The sequence below is a fragment of the Etheostoma spectabile genome, chromosome 15 (genome assembly GCF_008692095.1).
Source record: "Etheostoma spectabile isolate EspeVRDwgs_2016 chromosome 15, UIUC_Espe_1.0, whole genome shotgun sequence".
NCBI lineage: Eukaryota > Metazoa > Chordata > Actinopteri > Perciformes > Percidae > Etheostoma > Etheostoma spectabile.
Genome location: NC_045747.1, coordinates 16086876 through 16106061, shown reverse-complemented (window position 1 = coordinate 16106061; position 19186 = coordinate 16086876). Strand labels below are relative to the sequence as shown.

The window sequence follows — 19186 nt, the reverse complement described above, 5'->3', positions numbered from 1 at the left end:
AGGTTCTTCCTGTGTGCAATATGCTGTTTACCCAAACTCACAATCTCACAAATCACCTGTTGCAGTGTAACAAATCTATAGCATTGTTTACCCTTCTGTTTCTGTTGTATTAAGCTGCTACTCTACTTCCCTACTACCCATACGCATTTCTTGTTGTGTTATTTTGTAGGTCTGTAGTGTGTGTCCCTTGTGTTAAGCCAGAGAGAGCCAGAGCACAATATTGTTATTGGGTTTCCAACACACATGACAATAAAGTTGAACTACAATTTGCACAAATTCCACAGTACCTGGAACAGCATATCGATGGGTGAGAACAGTTCATTGCAGGTCAATTTTGGGCAAGGATGACTCTTTTTTTTAAGGGTCAACGCTGTCTGCATTTTCGTCATAATTATCTAATACAGGCAACATCCCTAACAAACAACATTAATTATCAATTAATTCTTGCGTTCCCAATTAGTTTCAGGACTTGTGAAATCAAGCGTTGTAGCTTGGGAGAACATTAATCTCATTGCGACAGTGGAGGATACCTGGATGTCATTCAAAACGGATTTCTTAGCTGCCCCATTTTTCTGTTTCACTCCAGAACAGACCGCCCTCAACCAACATAAAAACAACCTGTGGCGAACTGCATTAGCCTGGAACAACCCCCATAACATGCAAGTCTTTAAAGAAGCCAGGAACCGGTAGACTCAGGCAGTCCGAGTAGCTAAGGCTCTCTAGTTTAAAATGTAATTTTCTTCTTGCAGTGCCAATTCAAAAAAGTTCTGGGATGCCTCAAACATTATGGAGAACAAGAACAACTCCTCCCAACTGCCCAAGGCTCTGAAATTAGGTAAAAATATCACCACCAACAAGTTTGTGATAATAGAGAACTTCAATAAGTATTTCACTCAAGACGGTCATGCTTTCAGGAAACTGCTCTACAAAATCCGGAGCTACTCAGCCACACCCTCAACGCGCTTCTCCTTTACCCCCATCCTGACAGCTGACGTCCTGAGGGAGTTGCAGAGTCTGGACCCATACAAATCAGCTGCTGCTAGACAACTTTGACCCCAATATCCTAAAATTATCTGCAAATATTATCAATTCCCCCATTGCCAACCTGTTCGACCAATTTCTCCCAACATCAGAAATTCCCTGAGATTGGAAATCCGCTGCAGTTATCCCTCTCTTCAGAGGGGGAAACACCCATGACCTAAACTGCTATAGACCCGTGTCTATCTTACCCTGTCTTTTGAAAGTCCTCGAAAGCTTCGTCAATAAACAGATGACCAACCACCTTGAATCCCACCGTATCCTTTCCACTACACGATCTATCTTCCATGCCAGTTGTAGGTGTACCACATCTACCCTCAAGGTCCTAAACAACATCACCATCGCCATTGACAAAAAGCATTACTGTGCAAGCATCTGCTTTGATCTGTCCAAGGCCTTTGACTCTGTTAACCATCATATTCTCACTGACAGACTCAACTACCTTGGCATGGGTTCTCTCACAACTGCCTTCAATGACCATTTTTATGATAGGAGCGCCTTAAATCTGAGGGCCTGCCATCTGAACGAATGGATGTCTCTACAAGGGTGCCACAAGGTTCAATTTTCGGGCCGACTCTTTTCTCCCTTTACATCAATGATGCTGGTTGCACCCTGTCTCTGCTCTCCTCCCTCTGTCTGTCCTTAATTGCAAGAGTGAAGCCTGGTGTACTGGAGTCAGGGTTCCAGCTGCAGCTTCATCTGATCCAATCACCTCTGCTTCAAATACCCGGTCAACCTACCACTCTTCATCAGCTCATAGTTTAGACAACAATGTTAGTCTCTTTGCTGACGCTACCTTTGGATTAGTTTTTTGAGCCTTGCTTGTGCTTATTGTTCTTTGTCTACTACAGTTTCCGTGAACCTGACTCCTGCTTCCACCTTCACTCCTGCCATCCACCACTCCTGCTCTCCACCCTGGATCACCGGGTTATTGGGCACAGTACCTTTCACATTCTGCACCCTGGATTACATTGGATTTGCTTTGAACTTGGTTTTTGACCATTGCATCCCCTGCATTGGACACTGGAAGAAACCTGTTAGACTATCATTCTGGTCTTTGTTTTGTTTGCATTTGGGTTCAACCAGTTCCCACACGTAATAGTGGCTCTTGCTGCTGGGAATTCTCAAATCCACCTATACACAGACGACACAATCCTGTACACATCTGGCCCCTCTTTGGATACTGTGTTCCAGGAGAGCTTCAACACTATTCAGCACTGCTTCTAAAACCTCCAACTACTGCAAAACTCTAGCAAAACCAAGTTCATGCTTTTCAATCATTTGCTGCCTACTCCTGCCCACCCCTGCCCATTACCACGCTCGATGGGTTGGAACTAGAAAACGTGGCGGTGTACAAATACTTAGCTGGCTGGTTAAACAGTTCTCTCTCATTCCAGCAACATATAACTTGTCTTCAATCTAAAGTTAAGTCCAGGATTGGTTTCTTATTCTGCAACAGGGCCTCTTTCACTCATGCTGTCAAACTCGTTACCTCAGTCACTCCCCATTGAATATTTGCGCAGATGGACATCTTCACCTGCATTTCTATCATATTCTGTTCACGCACTTTTGCATTATTCATCCGCCCAGGTATGCTCAACTGTCATTCCTCCAACCTTTGTTGTCACCCAATTTTTGAACACCACAATCTGCACTAACTGTGTATTGAGTCTTTACTACATCTCATCATTTATATATTCTGTCTATTCATGTATACTGTGATATTATGGACCTACATCATCTTCAAGACCACACTTTGTACCAACTGTACATTGACTCTTTACTACATCTCAGAATTTTATGCATATCATGTTGTTTCTGATCTACATCACTAACTAGTCCTCTATTTGCACAACTGTATATCGACTCTTCTACATTTCAGCATTTACATAGACTACCTATTCATATACTGTATATTGTGTTATAACTGATTCAACATCACTAACAAGATCATAATTTGCACTAACTGTTCTTGTTTGGTTTTATTTGGCTCTACACTATATCTCAGCCGTGTTATAGACTGTCTTTGTGTATATTGGGTCATTACCATATCACTTTTGCATATCCTTCATCTTAATTACACCTCACTTTGCACGGGGGGGGGGGGGGGGGGGGGGGGGGGGACGTGATTAGGAGGAGGGAGGGGCAAGCTAGTCTTGTTTTGTTTGAAAATACTTTGAACGTCAACAAAAAGTAACGTCACCCAGCATCGCTTGGAGCACCTTTACATAAAAATAAAACAGGGACATACTGTATAACCAAAAAATGTATCCTAGGATTCATTCAAAACTTTGTTTAAAAAAAAATACATAAATACATTTTACCAAAAGAGACAATTATACCGTCATCGCCATTATTTCTGAGACAAATAATTGTACAGCAAAATTTGGAATTGTTACAGCTCTTGCTGGAACCAGTGCAATTGGGCTCTAAGAATTTAGTTTACCTATTTTACTTTTAGCCCTCTGCAGTTTAGTCAGTGGTTAGATTAAAGTGGTATAAACTTTGATTTGTCAGTCCATAGTATGTTCATCTGATATTCCAATAGATTAGATATATTGATATAGATAGATATATTCCTAGAGACTAACTTTCTTTTTCTATTATAAGGTAAAAAGAACAGCTTTTTTCTAAAGCAACACATTTGTCATAGGCTGCATTATTGTGCATTTGACACTTAAACAGGAAGCTGCTCCTATTTAAATCTGCACACATTTTGATTCTAAGCTTCCACTTTATTTTACCGATGATGGCTGATTTCTATTATTCTTTTTCAGCTGTTGCTCAGAAGGATCTTTGTCTCTTTCTGCCCTTTCAGTTGTCGATTGAACCATTGACCAACAAAACAAACCCTTCACACAAAACACATTGTAAACCGCACTTTCTACAACCCGGAAGCATGAAAGACTATGCAAACATAGAGTAGTCTTCTCAGTCTGAGAACGAACAACGAATTGCTTGTGTCCAGACCAAGGTGATAACCTGTGTGTGTGCCTTACGAGTAAACATTGGGTTAGACTCTTGTGTATGCTGCTTAATTTCACTAATTTGTGTGATGACAGATTGAGGTTATCTGATACCAAAGGCTCAGCAGCACCTTCACTGCCTTTGTCAATTACACTCCTTTAGAGAAGACCAGAAAGTATTGACATTGTTTTATAACTGTTCTATTGACCCTAACCCTGACCATAGTTTTTTATTTTACATTTTTTACAGGTTCACACCCCCCAATTCTAAGGTGTCGTTAACCTCAATTCATAAATTATTGGCAAGCATGAAGATCTTTTGTATAGCCTAATAAGTTCTCAAAAAGGCATATAATAAAATCCCTCACCCACACACATCCTCTGTGACTTTATGTTAACAGATTTAACACAGCCCATATGTAAAACAGATTGTTATTCCAGAAACCGTAATTGATTTGTCATTTTGAGGGACGAATAAAAGTGTTTTGAAATGAATTGTCATTAGTCCAATGAACAGCGGTTTTACAGTTTGAGGTCTTCTTTAGTTTTAGGTTCTTTTTTCTTGTTGTAATAATCTGTGTGTGATGTTTTCCTCTTTCACCAGTCTACGCTGCATCCTTGTGTCAGCGTCTGCCATCAGACTGGGTTGGACCACCAGCATCCACCTCCAGTCAGCTGCAGAAGATGTCTTACCCTGTCGCAGCCATGTCACACATGACATTTGCTCGAGGGCTGTAATGAAACGAGGGTTTAATGTGTTGATCTCATGACTTTCTTCAAGATAATCACAAGCAGAGGAACTACCTTCCCCCCCCACCTCCCCTCCTTCCCCCTTCATTATGAGGGAATCCCCAGTCTGTAAACAAGATGACGTACTAAGATGCTGTCCTCCTGATAATGTATGTTGCCCCCGTTTTTCCCCTCTTTTCCCCCTGTGTGTCCCTCAGACAGGAAGGGGTCATGCCTGCCGGTCCAAACAGGTTCCTCTGTCCAGCCTCGGACCTTGGTTCATACTGAGAGGGCGGACCGAGCAAATTAGGGTTGGGATATCCCTGTCTCAAGGTGTCCCTGGCCGATAGGGCTGTTTGTCTGTCACACAGGCCTTATCTCCCCCGCCCCCCCGCGAGGTTGCTCAGCAACCAGAGGGGTTGTGGGGTACGGCCTATCTTAGGGTCTACGTCGTTTCATATGGGTGTTCCCGCTCCTCTCGTTCTCTTTCTGTACTCATCTTTTTGGTTTGTCCTGGCTCACTTAATCACCGGGCTCGTCTACGCTGATTGTCCTGTTTCCAGCGCTGGAGACCAGGTAGCAGTACCTGCATACAGGTAAGGGTGTGGCCCCCTCTGGGCAGGGGTCAGACACACTTTGTGGCACTGGTAGACTTGAGGGTAGAGGTTGGGTAGGATGGATATGTGTACCTTGATGGCAGAAGTGCATATTCAATCCCCTCATGCTGTTGCCATGCTTGTAAGATTAGAGTGGGTGTTCAGCTGAAATTTCAAAAATTCTCAAGCTTAAATTATATTTGAGGTACATAAATAATATGAATCTCTACAAACAACTTCTGCTGTGCTGTGTTTTCTTTAAAGGCAATTCAAGCATTTTTACCTCATTTGAGGTCCTGAGAGATTATCATCTTTGGTTTTCATAATGTGTGAATATTACCAAAATATTACTTATTTTGGTTTTGTGTTAAAACATCCGTTTATTCTCCGTGTTACAGGGGGAAGAACTGTTACCACTATATGTCTTTTAATGTGCAGCCCCATATCTGTGTATGTTATTCTTTCAAGCATTACTATCCATCATTCTTTATCAATTTTGTGCGTGTGTAAAGTGAATGTGAAGTCACATGACTTCTATTAAAGAAATATTTTCAATTGCAATTTTGCAACAAAAAAAGCCAGTCTTGTTCACTTGTTTGTGAAATTGAAATACTGTCCACGAGAAGCAACAATGTTCCATTATTTTTTAGTGTTCCTGTATAAATGTAACAATTTTGTATAACTTGCTGTTACAGTACAATTGTATTTCAATTTTTTCACAGTACTGTTACTGAAGAGAATCCCAGTATCTGGTGGAAAAAGGGTGTAACCCAAAGATAAGGCTCTGACATCTTCTTTTTAAACTATAGCGTAAGTAAGTTCACATTTTCAACGGCTGGTTGACTATCTGTCCTGAGCCGTGGCAGTGCAGCAAGACTCATAGCAGCTGTTTGGTGGTAGATGGCGGTATCCTCATCAAAGCCACTTTAAAAGATTCAAAGCAGGCCTTACCGGTATTGGCTAAGAATCTCCCTAATCTATCACACACACCCTGCCAAATTGACAGCAGGATAATGGGGCTTTTGCCATGATTGCTGAAAGCATATGAGATATATATATATATATATATATATATATATATATATATATATATATATAGTAAATGATGGGTTTTGGATGCTTGTAGCTGCACCTGTTTACAATAAAAGCATGTCAGAACCCACAAGTCACAAATCACCAGTAGAAAGTTGAAGATTTAATATTAATAATCCCCACTGAGTCTCAAATCTCAATTGTGACTTTTTATGTTCCGTTTCTTTTCTTCTTCTCTGTCTTAGGGGATGCATAAAAGTGCCTGAGAGTTCAAGGACATCTGAAAAAAATCAATGGAAAACAATTTAAGTTTTGAGGTTAGTCTTTTTTTCCTGTAAAGCCTTACACTGTAACAGTACGATTCTGTACAACACTTAGCGATACAGTTGCTACAAGATACATTGTAACATCCCACAGAGGAACGGGATGTTGGAAATGGATGGAGAGACTGTGGAACGTGATCAATAAATCTTAGCAGTAACACATGTTTATCCTTTATCGTTCAATTTCCATTCAACTTTCTTCTTTTAATTGTGCTTTACCTTGTCTCTTATCCAGGGCAGTGACATGTCCTGTGAAGACAACGACTCAGCCTTTCCCTCTCCAGTGAGACTGTGAGTTCTTTGTCTCCTCTCTTTTTCAGCAGTACTTTATATGTACATGTATTGTGGATGTACACTGTTATTCTGCATCATGTTTCTGATAAAACAATGGTAATGGGCCTTGCTTGCCCTAAACTGAGCCTGTTGGGCAGTGCTTCCAAGATGTGGACCTCCCAAACTAGTTTTTCTAATCAAATGCTTATAAATAGGTTTAGGTTGGTATAGTTGTTAAGCTGCTCTGATCAATAGTTGTCACACTTGACTTTGTGTAATGTGAAATGGTTTGCATCTAGTGATGAACCTGCAGACAATCAGTTCCTCCCAGCTCTACAGAGCATTTTAGCCTATTTTGGCTCATTGTTTTTAGTTTTTATAGGCCTTAACTTTTATGTTTTGATCACTTTGTTTTTATTTTTAAATGAAAAAGGTCTGATAAACCCACTTTACACTTCCTGTCCAGAATTAAACAGCAGACTAACTCCTGAACATAGTGGTGATGCTGAGAAAAAGAAAGTGAACTCTTTATAATGACCTTTTTATGCATAATTTATCCATAAAATGTAGTCTGATTTTCATCAAATTCACTATAACAGACAAATACACTCTACGTAAACTAATAACACTCAAATAATTGTTTCACAGAATTGGCATGTTAATTAAATAATCTCAGCATTAAAAATCCACATAGGAAATAGTAGGCTATGTGAAAACCTTCATAACCTCTACAAAAACTACTACAAGACACTCATCTCTTCATAAGCTCATGTGAACCATCCCTCATTTCCATGTGCTTTGAGTTTTCAGTTTGATAAAGGTTTAAAAAGGTAAAAGAGAAACCTTGGGTTACAGTTAAAGACCTGTATAAATATCTCAAAGTCACCAAAGTCTTTTTGTGTCTCAGCAATAAAAAAGAAAATAGGGCTAAAATGGTGCGCATGGAAGGGCATCAGGAAGAAAAGCATGATTCTCGTGGCTGGGTCAGCTCAGATGGTAGAGCAGGTGTACACATATAGAGGTCTATGTCTTGACGCAGCGGCCGCGGGTTTGACTCCGACCTGCGGCCCTTAGCTGCATGTCATTCCCCCTCTCTCTCCCCTTTCATGTGATCATCTGTCCAGTGGAAATAAATGCCTACAAAACCCAATAAATAATCTTTGAAATAAATTTATGACATTGTACATCTAACTATTGTAACAGGGATATTGTTCTATAAAAACCTGAAACAATAGATTATATTTTGTTCCACGTTGTTGAACATCCACCTTAAAGTGAGGCATGAAGTAGGAATCAACATGATCTGTGGTCTTTTTCGTAGAGCAGGGCCTGAACAACACTTACTTATTGAGAAAAACAATGTATGAACAAAAATCTGCGTAGCTGTCAGTCATCTGATGCTTAATAGAAGTTGGGAGATGTTACATGAGAATGCCCCTAAACCCAGTGAAACATGAACTACAAAATGTCTCAGACATAAGAAAAGTTTGAAGTTGATAAGAATGTTGAAGGTCAATCCTGGCCTCAAATCAATTCAGATTCTGTGACATGAATGGAAGAGAGCCATTAATGATCAAGACATTCCTTAAATATCTATATAACTAATCAATTGCAATTGTTTTCATGTTACACGCAGATGTAGCTTGTTCATTATTGAGTTTGAAAAATATCAGACCACATTTTTTGTCTAAATATTGTAGAAATGCAGAGAAATCCAATGGGTTCCCTTACCTTTTTATTTGCACTACATGTAGCAGCTTAAGAGTCAGACATTTCCCTGAGGAGTTGGTGGAGACCAAACCAGAGCTAAAAAGAGAGTGAATATTGGACATTCATAAGTTGGCCCAAAATACAAATTCAATTCTGAGATCAAATAGCTTAATATTTACTATTTTTACACGTGGCAGATGAAGTTTTTTAGTCTCATGTGCCACTGAGCAAATCTCATAGGAATGAGCAGGGCTCTGCCTCCAACGCTGTTTCCATTTCCTCTTATACACATACAGTACATGTCATTGAGATGGACTCATTGGTGATAATGTAATGACAACAGCTTGTTTTCCCTGCCCCCAAGTGGCCAAAAATGTAAGGTAAGGTTCATCCTGAACTCAGGTCATATACAATTCATCTCATATACTCAACTATAAAGATATTGAGTATTTACCAACATTACAATAAAATCAGCGTATAGCTACCTTGAGTTATGGAAAGTAACTGTCTGAGTTTGCTTTTTAGTTCAAGAAAAATTGAGGTTTTACAGACATATTTAAATCTTGGATATATATGAGAGTCTAAGGCGGTGAGGCTCAGCCAATCCTCGAAGGGAAGGGGTATTTTTTAATGCAGCTCGTGGTAAATATGCATGAGTCTTAACTCAGGTCATAAAACCAAAACCCAGGAGTCAATGAATAGAGATATGTTGAGCATTCCTGCCCTCTTGTGGCAAAGGGCAGGATGGCACACATAGAATTCCAATCACAGAGAACTTGGTCAGCCTAAACTGACACCTTTACTTGGATGTATTTGAAGCTATTTGCTATCTACAAGTACAGGCTTCAAAGACTCTTTGACAGACGCAATCATAGAAGTGCATTTTCCCAACAAATTTTCAAAATTTCCTCGTCAGGGGCTGAGTTGAATCACTTCACAGTTGAGACATTAGGAGGTGTTGTTGAGAAGCGCTCGTGCCCAAGTCTTTATTGATGTTTCTTTTTCTCCACACCCCCAGGACCCCACTCTACGACCTGGAGGGGGGGAGGCAGGAAGAGGAAGAGGAGGTGGAGGCACCTGTGGCCATCCACAGTGATTCAGAGGGTAGGTTCCCCTCACAGGCCATGCATCTGTTGGTGATTTTGACTTTTTAAATCACTTTTCTGCAGGGGTGGAATGTATTTAGACTACTCAAGTACAAATCCAAGGTTCTTGTACTTTTCTTGATTATTTTTATCGTATGCTACTTCCTACCTTTTACTCCACTACATTTCGACTGACAGTTACTTTTCAGATTATATTCAGACAGTTTTTCATCCCCTTCCTGTTCAGTGAAAACCATGTATGTTCAGATGTGTTGATGTTGAATGTTTAAAATTGTTCCTTTATGTGGCTAAATAAACTACTTAAATACCTCTTGGATCAAAAGGAAAAGGCACCGCCACAAAGCTGAAAACAGGGCTGTTTTTCTGTAGTTCTCACAGGACACACATTAAATGATCGTATAGAATATGATGCATTGCTGTTGATTAAACTACCCAACAGGATATACAGGAGTAAAAGATTAACACAACCTGAAACATCTCCAGCAGTAACATGCTGCTTACACATTAATACAGCAGTGATATTAATCCAGAAACATCGGATAGCATAGGAAAACACTGACAGGAAACATTATACTGCACAATGAATCCCTTTACTTTTCACACTTTAAGTGCATTTTGTTGATACATGCTATTACTTAAGCAAGTTTTTGAATGCAGGGCTTTAACTTGTAGTGGAGAATTTGCTACTTTTACTTAAAAGTCCCATGACATGGTGCTCTTTGGATGCTTTTAAATAGACCTTAGTGGTCCCCTAATACCGTATCTGAAGTCTCTTTCCCAAAATTCTGCCTTGGTGCAGAATTACAGCCACTAAAGTCAGTCCCACAATGAGCTTTCCTTAGTATGTGCCATTTCTGAGTCTGTAGCTTTTGAGAAGGAGAGAAACTGGCCAAGGTGGAGGCTGGGGGTGTGGCCAGGGCTCGGTTTACACCTATCGCCATTTCTAGCCACTGGGGGACCATAGGCAGGCTGGGGGAACTCATATTAATGTTAAAATACCTCTCAAATTGAAGTTTTCACGCCATTGGACCTTTAAGTAAAGGATCTGAAAAATTTCTTCTGTTTCTTGGCTCTTTATTTCAGCTTATCTGAACCTGAACACCAATGCCACCACAAGAGGGGATGCTCAAGTTAGTCAACATTCTTCTCACTTATCAGATATTAGTTTTATTTATTATTTATTCATGTAAACCAACATTATCCACTGGTGTGTTTGTTAGCTAACCCCATTGCATTACCACAGGCCTATGTGGAGCTGAACGAGCTACAGGGCAACACCTGGCAGGAGACTGGCCGCTGGGTGGGCTTCGAGGAGAACTTTAACCCCGCCTCCGGAAAATGGGGTCCTTCTCATGTCTCCCATCTCACCTTCAAGAGCCTGATCCAGCTCCGCAAGACCATGAGCACAGGTGACTTTGGAACCTTAGATGAAACGGAAAATATGTGCATACAATAGGATAAAATCAAACAAAACGCAATGGACTCATGTTCATGTATTGTGTTACTTGTGTCTAAGGTTTTTGTGATTAGTTGTTGTTATGTGTGTACAGGCAGTGGAAACAACTTTCTATCTATCTAGTTTGACATGACCAGTTAAAAGCAACTCAAACGTACTCGTAGGTGCTGTGATCCTCGACCTGAATGCCAGCAGCCTGTCTGCTGTGGCTGAGAAGGTGGCTGATGAGCTGCTGGACAAGAATGAGATCCGCGCCAGTGATCGGGACGGCCTTCTGAGAGCTCTTCTCATGAGACGCAGGTAAGCCACCTGCCCCACTATTTCTCCATTTCTTTCTACAAGACGTCAGCCATCCACAATGTTTCCAGCATGCACTTTGTTCTTATTTTATCTGTCCTTCCAGTCAGACTGAAGGACCCGTGGTTACTGACACTGGAGATGTTGAGATGCAGACATTTTCTGTATCCAAGAAGGTATACATTTAGCTTCTTTTCATTTTACACAGTCTTGTCCACCTTCATCATTTGGGTGATCATCAATATCATGTTAATGTATCAACCTACCATTCTTCTTGCAGAGAGACACCTCTGACAACATGGAGGCCTCAATTGTCCTCTCAGGTATGTTCATGTAATTCAGATGCCAGTATGTGTCTCCATGTGTGGTTCTGGAACAGATATGGCTAAAAGAGGATGTTTTTGATAGGTGCCATGGACATTCTGCAGAAACCAGTGGTGGCTTTTGTGAGGCTGAGGGACTCTGTGGTGATGGACTCCTCCCTGGAGTCTCCTGTCCCCGTTCGCTTCGTCTTTGTGCTGGTGGGCCCCAGCCAGAGCGGGATAGACTACAGTGAAAGTGGCCGCGCAATGGGTGCTCTGATGGCCGACTGGGTGAGAGAGAAGAGACAGTATTGATAGAGGAAAATAATAGCTCAGCAGCAAGTTGCTTTAGCAATGGGCTCACACACCAATGAGAAGAAGGCCACTTTGTTAGGTGCAGGTGAATAAAAGATTTCTGCTTTCTCACAGGTGTTCTGTCTGGAGGCCTACTTGGCTCAGACTGACAAAGATCTGACCAACGCCATCGCTGACTTCATGGATTGCAGCATTGTGATCCCTCCCACTGAGATTCAAGATAAGGAAATGCTTGAGCCAATCATAGATTTCCAGAAAAAGATGCTGCGTGACAGACTCCGTCCCAATGACACCCGTCTTGCCTTTGGTGACAGGGTCTTAGGTCAGTATATTTCCAAAAATGTCAAACTATTCATGCACACTTACAAAGTGATTAACAAATTTTCATTTCCTCACTACAACTGCTCCCTAAATTCACCCCTAACTTAAATACAATGTTTTTTTTTGTCTCAACCTTTTATTACTTAACCCTTGTGTTGTCTTCTTGTCAACCATGAAAAAAACCCATTTTTTTTGCTTTTTCCGACATTTTTGTCACTTTTTCAATGTTGTGGGTGCTTTTCTTGAGGGTTTTTTCCAACGTTTGTAGCTGTTTTTAATGTTGTCATTTTCAGCGCTTATTTCAAAGGCCCATTTTTTATCACAAAAAGAAGAAGAAAATAACTGAAAATGGGTCAGTTTGACCCAAGGACAACATGAGGGTTAAGTAACATCTTGCAAAAGGACCTAACAAGGTTTTATGGGAAATGTGGTCTAAACTCTGAGAACATCTAACATTACATAAAACACTTTTTAAATAGAAAAGACATAAAACAACATTTAGTGTAATCAATATTAATGTCAGTTTGATTTGTTCGACCAGTTGAGAAACCTCCAGAGGAGCCTCAGGAGGACCCTCTGGCCCGCACAGGCTATCCTTTCGGTGGGATGGTGAAGGATCTGAAGCGCCGTTACCGCCACTACATCAGCGACTACACAGACGCTCTGAACCCTCAGGTCCTCGCTGCCGTCATCTTCATCTACTTCGCTGCCCTTTCCCCGGCGATCACTTTTGGAGGGCTTTTGGGTAAAAGAGAGATCCAGATAGAGAGATGTGTCTGATTTTTTTAGGCTCAATTCATTTGATTTTATTGATCTTTAATAGTATTGAAAATTCTCTCTGTTGTCTGACTTTAGCTGACAAAACAAATAAAATGATGGGCGTGTCAGAGCTTATGATCTCCACCAGCCTCCAGGGTGTCATCTTCTGCCTCATCGCCGCCCAGCCTGTCCTTGTCATAGGCTTCTCCGGACCACTGCTTGTGTTTGAGGAAGCTTTTCACGAAGTACGTATGAGTTGTCAGATGTTGAAACTCCCTGAAATAATGCTTTAATTATCTATTTTCTGTTCTTCATTATCATCTACTTTCTTTTCTTCATCCCATACTAGTTCTGCGATTCCCAGGGCATTGAGTACATTGTGGGACGTATCTGGGTGGGGATGTGGCTGATAGTGATCGTGATCATCATCGTGGCCGTGGAAGGCAGCTTCCTGGTCCGGTTCATCTCCCGCTTCACTCAGGAAATCTTCTCCATCCTCATCTCTCTCATCTTCATCTATGAGACCTTTAATAAGCTCATCAAGGTTTCCCCCACCTCATCATCTTTATCCATTTCACATCATAGAAACCATTTTCCTATCACTTCACATCCTTGTGTGTTGTCTCATACATTTTGTTTCCTCATCTCCTGTTGCTCAGATCTTCAAAACCCACCCTCTGATTCTGAACTACGATCATCTAAACACATCAGCAGATAATCCCTTCCACCCAATCGTCTTGGAGCACGTTGAGGTCCATGACGATGGCAACGTGACCATCCATGAGCTGGAGATTGAAAGGGCTTACCCCAACACCGCCTTGCTATCTATGTGCCTCATGTTTGGTTGCTTCTTCATTGCATACTTCCTTCGCAGTTTCAAGAATGGTCATTACTTCCCCGGCCCGGTAAGATCTACTTTCTATGTCCAGTGACTGTATACTTTTGAAAAGACTAAGTAGGTTCTGTGATTTTAACCATGGTGTATCCTGGTGTCTCACTAGCTCCGTCGTTTGATTGGCGATTTTGGTGTCCCCATTGCTATTTTCTTCATGATTGCTGTGGATATCTGCATTGAGGATGCTTACACTCAGGTAAGTGTTGTGTTGTGGTGGGTTAAGTCAACTCAAATAAGTTCTAACAATGTTCAGAAAGAAAATAGTTCCTACATGTAAGTGCTCACAATCAGGTCTGTAGATTATCTTCAGTATCCGGGTCATGATTTCTGGCGAGAGACATTGCTGTCCATTATATTGGAGAGAAGACAGGCATCTGTCAGCCAATACCTCCAATTCATAGAGAAATTTCTCTGTAAAATATATTTAAATTTCCAAAGAGTATACAGTGTATGTCATTGACAAAATATGGTTACATTTCTATTAGAATGGTTTTCTATGACAGTCGCTGATTAGTTGTTGGGAGAACATTTAGGAACAAGGCGTTCGAGCAATTTAAAATCAAGAATAGTCAAATCTTGGCCTTTTATTTGAAAAGATCTGACTTAAATTCCAAATTTTGCGGGTTAACTCGATCAAATCAATCAATCAGTCAATCAAACTGAAACCTTAAGTCATTCATATTTAGTGCGAGGATTTTAATGGAGCAAGCAAACACCAATAGACCAAAAGAATTTGTAAAAAGGATGTTCTATCAGCTACATTCTTGGGACAGTATTAATTATAATGTAAACTCATACTTTATTGGCATGTCTGTCTAAAATCTTTGTAAACCCACTTCCTGCACATAAAAAGGATGTTTACGTTCCTGGTTACAATGCTCTTTAAGTTTGCCCCTCTAATATCGGACTAAACTCATGCTATCCTCATTCTATGTTTAAATTAATTTAAATCCTTTATAAACTCATTTCACATCAGTTGGAAAATATCAAAATAATTCAGGCAGAAGAAAGACTTTCATGTTGATTTGTCTTTCTGGGATTTTTATGGTGATAAATGAGCTGAATGAAAATAATTTTGTCCACTTGTAGAAACTGGTTGTGCCAAAAGGCATTGAGGTGACCAACCCAAAAGCCAGAGGCTGGTTCATCAGCCCCTTTGGACTGAACAAGCCCTTCCCCATCTGGATGATGGGTGCCTGCTGTGTACCAGCACTCCTCGTCTTCATCCTCATCTTCCTGGAGTCCCAGATTACTACGTTAGTGACACTATAAATAATGACATTAGAGTCTGTATTATTAATTAAAGGTGTAGTAAGTGATTTTAATCCAATACACGTTTTGTCAAATGAAGGGGAGGGGGTGGTTACATTTGTTTGGTAGTTGAGTTCAAATCAACAATCTTCGTGCAGAATCACATACTGCACCTTTAATGTGAAGTTAATTAACCCTGTTGTTGTCTCTTTGCCAGGCTAATTGTGAGCAAACCTGAAAGGAAGATGGTTAAAGGATCCGGTTTTCATTTTGATCTCCTCCTCCTGGTCACCATGGGGGGCATTGTCTCTATTTTTGGAATGCCCTGGCTGAGTGCTGCCACTGTGCGATCTGTCACCCACGCCAATGCTCTCACTGTCATGTCCAAGGGCCCGAAACCAGAGATTGAGAAGGTGCTTGAGCAGAGGATTAGTGGCATGCTTGTGGCCATCATGGTTGGTAAGTGCTGCCATCTACAGTGTTCATTCAAACAAGGCAGGCTCATAACAATTTACTTCAGTAATGATTCACCTTTTGTGATTTCCAGGTATTTCTATTTTCATGGAACCTATTCTGAAGATGATTCCTATGACAGCCTTGTTCGGTATCTTCCTCTACATGGGTATCACCTCTCTGAGTGGAATCCAGATGTGGGACAGGATACTTCTGCTGATTACACCAAAGAAATACTTTCCCGCTGACCCATATGCCACCAAGGTACGCAAACTCCTCAAATACACTGCAATTATTCATATATTAAGTCTGAAAAAGGAGTGCCAGTTCCATATATCTGCACAATATATTTATGTAAAGGTTAGAATTGCAGAAAAATTAGGAAAATATTCACTAATAATGAATGAATGAACAAGGGCTATCTTGGTCGTAGTTTGCTATTATACTTTATACTAAAACATGTTTCTAACATTTAGCATGTAGTGGCCTCACTTGACAAATATAATGAGACCATGGACACAGACAATGGGCACGGATAGACATGTACAACACCCACAACCCCTCCTACGTAGGAGTGAGTGTGTCTCTTTGTGGTTGTTCTGAGCTTTTGTTCTCTGTTTGTGGTTATCTCACATCTTTGTTGTTGTTTTGAGTCTCTATTGGGCCATTTCATGTTTCTTATTAGTTATCTTATATGTCTTTGTGGCCCTTTTGCATGTCTTTAAAGTTGCCTCACATCTTTGTTGTTGTTTTGAGTATTTTTGTGGTCATTTCACGTCTTTCGGTGGTCTTTTTGTATCTTTTTCTGGTCCTTGAACATCTCTTTCTAGTTGTTTTGAGTCTCAGTGCTCCCTGACCCTTTAGACCCCTGGACTTGGGCCTGTAGACCCAATCAGTAACCCTTACATGCACAACACTGTCACATTGGATTGTGTATAGGCATTCCCATTTCCCCTTGTATTTCAGGGTTCCTATGACACTCTCCCTGTATATTACCCTGACATAAATTATCATTTTGTATCTTTTTAAGTTTGACTTTGGCTGTGGGTTCTCCCGCTAATGCTCTTGTCTCTCCATCACTTGTGCAGGTGAAGACACTGAAGATGCATCTCTTCACTCTGATCCAGCTCGTGTGCCTGGCTGTCCTGTGGGTGGTAAAGATGAGTCCAGCATCTCTGGCGCTGCCTTTTGTTCTCATTCTCACCATCCCTCTGCGCATGCTCATGACCGGCAGGCTCTTCACTGTCAAGGAGATGAAATGTGTAAGTACCTCTGTGTATCTGTTACATTCACTACAGTCTCAGGCACACAGTATCGTGTTGTTTGCTACGTAGGTTTCTATAGTCTAAAGTTGTAACTGTGTTGGTGTTACAGCTGGACGCAGAGGGTGCCAAAGTGACGTTTGAGGAAGAACCTGGGGTAGATATGTACAATGAGTCCCCACTGCCTTAAACAACACCATATCTTTAATGTTTCATTCACAAATGTTCAAATGAACTCAGTTCTCAACTGCAAGTAATTATCTGAACATTTTATTATCAGGTGTCTTTAAAAATATGTATTTGTACACATACAGTTTCAAACTTTTCTGTTCTATTATTATTTCTCTTTAACGGAAATTAGCTTTCATTTCTAGAATTCACACAATAAACACACTCAACTTAATTATTGAGTCATATTTTGAGCCAAGAAAAAAAAGTTAATTTCTTTAAATGAGACGTATTTTCCTTTAAGACTTGAGGTAAATCCATTCATAATGTGTTTTTTTTTTTCTTTTAGTGCATAACTACAGTATAGCTTTACGTGAATACCGGTGCTGCCACATTGTAGATCTGCCTATGTTATGATAATATATGTTAAGAAAATGTGAACGTATTAAGCTTTTTGACACGCAAATAATTATTTTTTATGGGATTGTCACACCAGCCCTTTCCCTATACATTAGCTGTTGTTTATTCTCAAAAAAAAGTTTTAAATTGTGTTACTTGAGTTTACCCTTATTTTATACATTTGATGTGTATAGCAAGATGTGTAATGCCCATATATCTGATTTAAAGTGTGTAATTGCTTTTATGATTATAAAATGGGATGAGCAGTAATGGGTGGATAGTGGATGATGATGATGATGATGATGATGTAATTGTTTGAGTTGATTGTTGCACTAATGATATAATGAGTAAAACACGTATTTGTAAATGTATCTTATTATGACTGCTCATGTGTTTGTGTGCTTGAAACACGGTAAATGCTTGATTGGATGGAGTTTCACTTAATTAAAAGTAAAAACAACTATTAAAGTGCTTGTTTTCATTAAAGGCATTCAAAAAATACAATAGTTCACATCACTGACAGCTCACTATTTGAACTTTATATCCGAACAGTAACAGGAGAGGAGTGTTGAAGCAAAACGCCTGCCACTCAGCTACGTGCTGCGTTCTAGGTTATCAAGTAAACTCCCAACTTCTCAGTACTCCTATTTGGAAAACACCGACCATAGACCTGGCCATAAAAACTGTTGTCCTGAAATAAGAAATTTAAACTCTGTGACAAGATAACCAAATTAGGCAGCATTGTGTTTTTCTTGTGCCGTGGCTGTCCAAATTTGTTTAGCTGTGCATTTAAAAAAAAAATTACGTCAAGATTAATCATTAATAAATCATTAACAGATATCAATAACATATCAAGATGTGGCATGTACTGTATGCAGAACAAAGTGCCAATAAATAGGACATTATTAAACAGATAATCATACAAATGCAAACCCTTTTAAGCTAATTACTATTGAATGCTATTTCATTCTGCTTAGTGTAAGCATACTTAATAACAGGTCAGCTTTATTTATTTCAAGCAGTTCCAATTTATCACTTATAAATAATAATAATAATTTAGTGTGCAATAACAAAACGCTTTCTGTGTGCAACAACATAATGTGAAAAATCTCAAGTGCAATAATGTCTATATCCACAAGAGTTGTTTTCATACAGTGTACGTTTTATTTAAACACTCAAACAGTCAAATTATAGATCAGCTTCCATGTTTGTGCATGCTCTTGTGCAATGATGGCATCATTTCCGACAGTAAAGGAACGCAGCACAATTTAACAAGGCAGAGTGCCTGAAAGTCATTTGTTTTCCCTGAATCGGATTGACTGGATTGGACGGCGGGAGTTCCGCCCACAAACACATAAGGTGGAGTTGAATAGAAACAACATGCTGGGCTAAAATGAAGCTGTCAAACAGCCTCTTACTATTTGCTAAAAGAGGATTCAACGTGAAATACATGGAGGCTTGCATTGAATCCCTTTAAGATAGTAATCTCTAAAGTGGAAATCTGACATTACGAAATTAACATTATAAACTTTGAA

The 19186-nt window shown here is 40.1% G+C and overlaps 1 protein-coding gene across 2 annotated transcripts; it reads left to right on the top strand.

Moving 5' to 3' along the window:
* The first annotated feature begins 5119 nt into the window (after positions 1-5119).
* On the top strand, positions 5120-18114 carry slc4a1a (solute carrier family 4 member 1a (Diego blood group)). Of its 2 annotated transcripts, none has more exons than XM_032537016.1 (21): positions 5120-5329; positions 6607-6678; positions 6920-6975; positions 9686-9771; positions 10857-10903; positions 11017-11182; positions 11394-11529; positions 11633-11702; positions 11807-11849; positions 11935-12119; positions 12258-12465; positions 13006-13209; positions 13320-13468; positions 13573-13767; positions 13883-14128; positions 14225-14314; positions 15208-15374; positions 15587-15828; positions 15917-16086; positions 16911-17084; positions 17197-18114. In XM_032537016.1, exons 2-21 carry the CDS (start codon positions 6655-6657, stop codon positions 17272-17274), a joined length of 2736 nt encoding a protein of 911 aa, XP_032392907.1. In that variant the 5' UTR covers positions 5120-5329; positions 6607-6654; the 3' UTR covers positions 17275-18114. The 2 variants fall into 2 exon arrangements, with proteins under 2 accessions (XP_032392907.1, XP_032392906.1); XM_032537015.1 differs by lacking the exon at positions 5120-5329 and adding an exon at positions 6121-6139 and having other exon boundaries at positions 17197-17274.
* Positions 18115-19186: the final 1072 nt, after the last annotated feature.

Excerpts from the sequence above, each read along its gene's own strand:
- slc4a1a (XM_032537016.1), top strand. The coding sequence starts at position 6,655 with ATGGAAAACAATTTAAGTTTTGAG. Across the intron at positions 13,210-13,319 it reads CACTTTTGGAGGGCTTTTGG|CTGACAAAACAAATAAAATG; the intron begins GTAAAAGAGAGA and ends GTCTGACTTTAG. Across the intron at positions 13,768-13,882 it reads CCTTTAATAAGCTCATCAAG|ATCTTCAAAACCCACCCTCT; the intron begins GTTTCCCCCACC and ends CCTGTTGCTCAG.